This window comes from Lontra canadensis, unplaced genomic scaffold (assembly GCF_010015895.1).
Source record: "Lontra canadensis isolate GAN:19392208 unplaced genomic scaffold, GSC_riverotter_1.0 scaffold79, whole genome shotgun sequence".
NCBI lineage: Eukaryota > Metazoa > Chordata > Mammalia > Carnivora > Mustelidae > Lontra > Lontra canadensis.
The window spans coordinates 1,162,932-1,170,731 of NW_022631073.1; the positions used below are offsets into that span (position 1 = coordinate 1,162,932).

At 62.9% G+C, this 7,800-nt stretch overlaps 1 protein-coding gene across 2 annotated transcripts in view; it reads right to left on the minus strand.

Annotated features, from left to right (window-relative positions):
* The window catches only part of JAKMIP3 (Janus kinase and microtubule interacting protein 3), a 42,673-nt gene that overhangs the window by 15,053 nt on the left and 19,820 nt on the right, over positions 1-7,800 (minus strand). For both annotated transcript variants that reach the window (XM_032882058.1, XM_032882059.1), the window contains exons 7-12: positions 6,455-6,490; positions 5,659-5,718; positions 4,492-4,623; positions 3,217-3,345; positions 1,438-1,521; positions 13-75 (exon numbers count right to left, since the gene is read on the minus strand). In XM_032882058.1, the coding sequence (XP_032737949.1) occupies positions 13-75; positions 1,438-1,521; positions 3,217-3,345; positions 4,492-4,623; positions 5,659-5,718; positions 6,455-6,490 (504 nt within the window). The remainder of the gene's footprint in view (positions 1-12; positions 76-1,437; positions 1,522-3,216; positions 3,346-4,491; positions 4,624-5,658; positions 5,719-6,454; positions 6,491-7,800) is intronic.

Consider the following 7,800-nt stretch of genomic DNA (forward strand, 5'->3'; position numbering starts at 1 on the left):
CGTGGGGCGCACCTTCTCCACAAGCTCTTGGTTTCTTCGATACAGTGCCTGCTTCTCTTCAATCCACTTCATGTCCTTGAAAATGGAATTAAATTGGAGAAATTAATGCCGCAGAATCAGTGCAAAGCCTACATTTAAACCACGGTTCAGCAGAGTGGAGGAGGCAACGCCCAGCCTCTGCAGCGGGTTTCTGGCCACCGCTCCTATGGCTCCTGTCATGCCACGAACGAAAGCCTGCGATCTCCCCAGGAGGGGCCTGGACGAGAGCAGACGGAGGCAGCCCTGCTTCTGTGGGACCCCGCACCACCACACAGCCAGCACTCCCAGCCCACACCCACCCATGCCAGGCACCAGGGGCACGTGGAGCCATATGGGTGGCTTGGGTCCAAGGACCTTGACACAGAACCAGCAGGAGCCTGGGACCCTCAGGGTGTGTCCTGCCTGCCGGCTTCTGTGCTCTGGTGAAAGACGTGTATAGACGCCCCCCCCCCCGCCCGGCCACAAGGTCAGGTGTCCCCAAAAGCTGCGATGCTCCCACAAGCAGCCTCCTCGGCGAGGGGTCAGGAGGAAGGCCCGCTGCCCCGCACGCTCCCCTTCTTTCCAGGTTCTTCGGCAAAGTCATCTGGGAAGTTGGAGGGCTGTCGGCCACTGAAAGGCAGCCACACTGTCTTCCTGCTCATGTCCCGGCTACCCGGCCACTGCTCTCCTGCACGAACGGCTGCTGTGGGGCTCAGGTGCCAACCTCACGAGGTCCAGGCAGGGTCCGTGAAGTCTGCGCTCAGCCCAGCCTCTGAGCACGGTTCCTGCAGCCGGAGCGCACGGGGCCCCGGGGCAAGCCAGCCCTGCGTGGTTCGGGTAAACAGCTTACAGGTGCCCAGCGCGGAATCCGGGGCCATGCGCGCTCAGGTCGGGGTGTGGCAACACGACCCCATGTTGCTCAGGTCATCCTCTCGTCCCTCTCGCCGTCCACCCAGTGGTGAATGCGTCGAGGACCACCGTGGGTCTGCACTGGCTTGATCGTGACCCAGGTGCTTTCCCATGAAGACTCTCCCGGCCCAATGCGGCCGTCCTCCAGCCTCCTCCTGGGTCCACCTGGAGCTGTGTCGTCCAGCAGGACAGAAGCTCGTGGTGGCAGGCAACAGACACCTTCTCTCAGGATTTGAAGAGCCCAGAGGTGGCGATGGGCATACGGGTGAGGAAGTGACCAGCGGTCTCCAGGGGCAGCCCTGGCCCCGAGCTGTGGGGAGAGACGGGGCCTACCCAGGCCCCTCGTCAAGGCATGCCGGGCCTTTCCTTGGATTTGTGCTCCTTTCAGGGTCTGCATTTCCTACTGGGGTGCCTGTCTGCCAGGTGCAGCCCCCCCATACATCTTTGGACCGCCCATGTCCCTCGGGCACCCTCCGTGTGGGTGGGCACCCGGCCCCGCTCGAGCCGCACCTGCCCCCGCTCGGCCAGGGCCCGCTCCAGATCTTCTATCCGCGCCTGGGCTCTCTGCGCCTCTGTTTGCAGCTGCTCACGGGTCTGTAGGATGGGAGGAGGGATACGTCAAACTTCCTCTCGCAGCCAGGACGCCCCGCAGGGCTGGAGGCTTCCAGTGGGCTCTCGCCCGCAGCTAAGGGAGAGGGGGCGGTCCAGGCATTTGCAGGGAAGGCTCTGGGCGGAGGGAAGCACCAGGAGGCTTGTGGCGAGCGGACTCTCTCGGGTTATGGGGACGCCTACAGACTCATTCTGAGGGACTGTCGGGGACATCTCTGTAGGCAGGATGAAAGGGCTGAGGAGGGCCGTGGAGGCCTGCGGGGCACTGGCCACTGGGCCTCATCCTGGGCTCTGGCCAACGGCAAGGACACACACACACACGGCTCAGCGCTCGGCCTGTCCTGTCCCGCACGGGTGCCCTCTGCCAGTCCCGCGTGCACCTGACTCCCTCCTCCCCCGCCTCCCGCAGAAGCCCACCCGCCGCTGCCCAGGGGCAGGCAAGGCCCCAGACCGTCTAGGCCATCCCCCCGGACTTAATTTGCTCTCGTGAGGTCTGGGCCACAGGGCCCTTCATTCCGATGGGTGCCCCTGTTCCCTGGGAACACCTCTGGGCAGATGAGAGCATCTGGGCCAGCTGGGCACTGGGTCAGGGGTCCCTCGAGCTGAGGAGGCCGAGTATCCCGTGGCCTGGCCCTGGGGTCCCCTTCGGAGACATCAGCGGACCCTGGCTCTCCCTCCCCTCCTCTGGCCTCCCTATTAGGGCCGTCGTGACACAAGGGATGTTGGAGGGAGATCCGTTTGCTCACAGGGAGTAGGTCCAGTGGCTATCCGGGCAGCGAGGGGATGAGAGGGGACCCCACTGACACCGTGCCCTGCTTCCAAGAGTCCAGCCCAGCCGGCCAGCTGGAGTCTCGGAACCAGCTGACTGGCGCCGTGCCCTATATGGCTGGGGTCAGAGATGGGCCCCAGGTGCCAGGGCAGCTGGGCAGGAGACCCCTTCCGTGTGCAGGGTGCAGCCGACCTCCTTATGCAGGGCATCCCCTCGGAGCCCTGGCACGGCAGGCCACATGTCAGGGAGCGTGGGGTGGGGTTCAGGGGAAGACAGGGCACAGCCCCCTGCCACGGCCTCCCCTGGTGGCCAGCGAGGGCACCTGTCAGCCCCGTGTTCCTGCCTTGGGTGGACGGGCATGAGCGCCCGGCCCAGGGCTCAGGGAAGCAGGGGCAGGAGGGGGACACGTACCTGCTCCCAGCAGGGCCTGTCTGGGGAGGCCCAGGTCAAGGTGAGCGCAGCAGCTGAGCTCAGGCAGACGGGGTGAGTGAATGACCACCGCAGGTTTCCAGAACCGAGCAGAAATGCTGACCCTTCCCCATCTCTGAGCCTCCGCTCTGGGGGAGCCCCCCAAGAGCGCTGCGGGCAGGTTCAAAGGAAGCAGACCTCCCCTTGCCCGCCAGCCACGGTCCGCAGAGGGGACACACGTGGCTCTCCGGGGACCATCACTCACACCTGTGCCGGGGACCGCTCTGGGGGAGGCCCCACCCACCGCCGGGCCGACTCCCAGCGCTGCCGCGCAGACGCTGGTTCCCAGTCGCCTCGGGAGCTCCCACAGGCCCAGCAAGAGCCGCGGGGCAGAGGGATCAGCCTGGAAGGTGAAGCGCCACAGGTGTCCCTGCCACGGCGGGGGTCAAGCGGGGAGGAGCCCAGCGGGGGCCGGAACATCGTGGAGTAGAAGTCAGTTAGACCTTAACTTCTCGCTCTGCATCCAGCGTCCCTCCGACCTGCTCCTGCAGCAAGGCGTAGGCCCGTTGCAGAGCCTGGTACTCCATGGTCAGCTGCCGGAACCGCAGCTCCGTCTCCTCCTTGGCCACGCCCTGCACAGGTGCACAGAGACGCAGTGTGGCGGGGGCCCCGGGGAGGTGAGCCCGGAGCCCCCCGGGGGGAAGGCCCAGCTGGCTACACTGAGGCCAGGGTGAGCCTCAGGGGCTCAGTGGGGACCCCGCCTGGCCCCCCAAGTGTGTCAGGTGAGACCTGGCCCCGGGAATGCATCTCCTCCCCACCCCTGGCCCCCCCAGTGTGTCAGGTGAGACCTGGCCCCGGGAATGCCTCTCCTCCCCCACCCCCCCCTCCTGCGCAGATTCCCAGATGCCTCCTTCTGGCTCCAAGGACACCTGCTGCCCCAGGGAGAAGACAGGGGATGGCTGCTGCCTTTGAGGGTCCCCCGGGCCCCAAAGCTCTTGCTCCGAGAACAAGGCCTAGGTCTGCTGTGGAGGCCGGTTGTGTCTGAGAGGGACCAGGCCCAGGAGCCCTCACCGGGCCGCAGCTCCCCCTGTGTTCCTTATCCCCAAGGCTGTTGGCAGTAGCTGTACAACGATGTCTGAGGTCTCTAAGCGGGTCCACGGCCATGGGATCATCTGCCCTGATCTGCCCGGGGAGGCACTACCTGGGACCTTAGTGTCCCCTGGGACCTCTCAGGGCCACTCCTTGTCCTTCAGCCACCGGGGCCAAGCCAGTGTGAACAAACCAAGCTTCTTCCCACATGTGGGACTCAGCTGGCTGCCTGCACCAAAGGGCCGTTCCTTCTGGAAGAAGGACTGGCGGGCAGGACAGACTGGCTGTGTGTCTATCCAAGACAACACTATTCTGCACTATCTGTCCCGTGTACCTCTCGGCTTGGCCCTTGGCCTTGGTGCCAGCCTCCCCTACTGGGTGCTCCAGAGCCTGGGGCAGCCCTCCGAGAGGCAGGGAGCCGTCTGTCCCCACGTGTGGAGGGGCAGGAGCATAGCGGAGGGCTGAAACCCGACCGGGGCCTGTGAAGGGAGGGTGGTAACGGGAGGCACTTCTCACCCTGCGAAATCACAGGCCACGGGGGCAGGGGCACAGCCTGGGAGGGCCACGGAGCCCACCGCTCCAGGGGGCAGGCCCCACAGCAAAACCCCATGTATCCAGACCCCCGACCCTGATCCCCCTGGCCTCCAGGCCCCACTCCATCCTGTCCAGAACCCCCCGTGGGAGGCTACCTCCTCCAGGTCATCGTCAGGCGTACACGGGGTCTGGTCTGTCCTGTCCGTCTGGTAGGAGATGGAGGAGCCATCGGACTCCAGGGAAGCCTCTTCATCGTACCCAAAGAAGGTCTCCACCACAACCGGCTTCTGACCCAAAGGAATTGGGTTAGTCCAGACACGGACTCGTGTCCCCTCCTCACCCCATGTCCACCATCCACTCTCTCTCTATCCAAGTCCCTCCTGCTGTGTCCCTGACACTTTCCCGAACTCCTGGCCCGACAGTCACCGGAGCCTCCTGGGTCCTTCTTGTGCCGAAATCCCACCGGACCCCTTCATGGTCCAGCTCATGACGGTCACCCCTTGCCGTGTGGCCAACGGTCCACACCTTTGTCAACCAACATCCTGTCCTGGGCTGCTGAGCCCATCTGGGTGGCTCCTGGCCTGTATCCTAACTGCCTGGCTCGTCCCCACTCCTGCCTCCTGGAAGCGACGGGACAGCGGGGGCCCAGGTGGAGAGGGCGGGTGGGCCTCCTCCCGCTGGCTCCCAGGCCCCCAGGAAATCTCTAAGTGCTCTGCGACAATCCCGAGGAGAGAGGGCCCCCAGTACTCTGGGGGCCAAATGGGCCAGTGTCCGTGCCTGAGGAGTTACCCTTGAGCATTCAAAAGCCCAAGAAAACACACTCATGTTGCATAAAGCAGAGCACAAGTTAACGTTCTCTGGGAATACCTCTGGAATCTCCTTTAATAAAAAACACACATTTATGGAAAAGGATTGGGCTTCAGACTCCCTGGGGGCGCAGGTCTGCCTGGGAGGGGGCCCCGTGGGCGCCGCAGCCTGCAGTGGTGACAGGGGACCACGCGGTGGCGGTGGCGAGGCAGGCCTGGGAGCCCCGTGGCCACTTGGGAATTCTAACTCCCAGGCCTGCAGGGGAAGGCCAGAGTCGGGGCGATCCCCTCCTTCCTGCGGTCATGAATCGTGGGCTACCTGGGAAATTTAAAAGCAACAAGGTAGGACTTTTAAATTTAGAATTATAAACAATAGTATTGATTTGAGGTTCGTGTTGGTTATGGTACAGTAACAATTTTTAGAAATAGTAAATATTTTCTTTTCACCTCCAGAGAAAAACTCCCTCGTGTTAAGCGGCTTTAAAAACACACTTGGGTCAGCATCGTCTCCTTTACCTTGGGGAGTTTGGCCATTTTCTTTCTTTGCTTCCGATATCTTAAAAGCTTATCGCGCTCCTGCAAAAACCAGCGGAAGAGGTTTTCTGAGGGGTGAGCAGCTCCCTTCGCGTTCCCACGTGGTCACTGGAATGGACCAGGAGGGCAGTTTCTAGGCAGGCTGCTGTCTGCGTGGTCACGGAGCTGGAGGGGCAGACGGAGTGGGGCTTCCACTTGGCCCACGTCGGGGGCCGTGACCACAGCCTGCTCAGTGCTCCAGCCTCCTTCACGGCGTGTGGCCGGGGCGCAGGCTCTGAGCAGAACACACACAAAAACAGGAACCCAGAAGGGCCCGAGCCCAGCCCTGCTCCGTGCTCTCTGAGCAGATGTCTGGGGAAATGCCCTCCCCACACGGTTGGAGACAGACCCTGCAGACATGGGAGGAGACCAAAAACCCGTGACTCCCCAGGGAGCTGAGCTGCATTTCCATGACCCTGACCATGTACCAGCCACGCTTCGACTGCTGGACCACACCAGCAAGGAGGAAACCCGTGGTGGGGTTGAGCGCTCCAAGGTCGCCAGCCATCCCTGAAGAATGGGCAAAGCTGGGTGCTGGCTCCTGTGGGCATCCCCGATGGCCACGTGGGGCATCTATCTGACCCTAACGAATGGGCACCCTTGGTCCCCACTGCAAAGTCTTGGGGCAGGTAGCCTGCGTTGGCACGGCTGCCCTGTCTGGACTAGAAGGAGCCACCAGCAGGAGAGGTTCCAGGGACAAATGTGCTGGGAACCTGGGGTGAACGTGGAAGTTACTTACTAGCACACTCTTCACGTAGCCGGCAGTCTCAAGCGTCTGCGGAGAGAAGAGCTTGTTACAGAGCTGGGTGCACAGACCTGCTCCCCAGGGACCCAGAGCCTGGTGGCTGCCCCAAACCTCGGCCACCTCCCACTGCCTGGAGAGGGAGCATCTGACCTGACTCTCGTGGTTCCCCCTCCCTCCCTAAGCTGAACTCCCAAGGGCACCGAGAACCTACAGGAGCACCCGGGGGCCCCCGGCCTTTCGGAAACAGCAATAACCTACGATTGCAACTGACCAGGATTTCCTCCTTTTCCTGAATGCCCCCACTCCCCACAGATCCTCTACACAGGGGGACGTGCGGCCACTGTGCGGCTGAACGAGACAAGAGGGCAGCTCTCAGGCACGGTCAGGCAAGGCTGCGCTGGTGAGACCCACCCTGCAGCCCACACTGGGCTGTGGGACCTCCCGTTACTTTGGAGAGAACTTCAGCCATCAAAATGAAACAGGCGTTGGGGCCCGGCCGGCTCAGTCAGCAGAGCATGTGACTCGATCTCAGGGTCTTGAGTTCAAGCCCCACATCGGGCGTAGAACTTACTAAAAACGACAACAAGACAAGCCAGGCCAGCACTTCTGGGCCACAAGCCACACCGGCAGGAGAGATGCTGCTGTCCCTTCTGCCGCACCCAGAGGTCACAGAAGGACCAAGGCGACTTGCTCTGAAATGATCCAAGGGGACAGCAACAAGAAGCAGAAGGCCCCAAGCAGAGCAACTGCAGGAAGGTTTGGTGCAGGACTATTTGCAAAGCCGTGCCCTACGGGAACAGGGCAGTGTCGTGGGCTAGGTAGGCCCGGAAGAGCCTGTCCATGTCCTAATGTCCAGCATCTGGGCCTGGACCTTATCTGGAATAGGGTCTCTGCAGACGTGATTGAATCAGGGATCGGGAGGGGAGACCGTCCTGGATTAGGGCACGTGTCCTCAGGAGAGAAGGGGAGGGACACAGAGCAGCCTTGCGGAGTCAGGCCGAGATCCGAGAGGCCCCAAGCTTCCCTGCAGCAAAGGATGGACCCTGGCCAGGAGCTAACACTGAGGCATCACTGCCCTTGAACCCCGGGGTCCAAAGCGGGGAGGAGACGACGCAGCTTTAGAGGGCCACTCGGACATGGCCGCGGTGCAGCCCCAGGGAGGGGCGGGGGGACACGTCTGCTGGGCTCTCCATCCCACGGACGGGGCAGGATGTCAAGGAGTCCAGGTAGGTGAGAGGAGGGCTGGGGCCCGAGGGAGATGGGGGTGGGGCCGAGGGAGGAGAGGGGAGGAGCTGAGACACAGAGAGAGAGAGAGAGAGAGAGAGAGAGAGAGAGAGAGA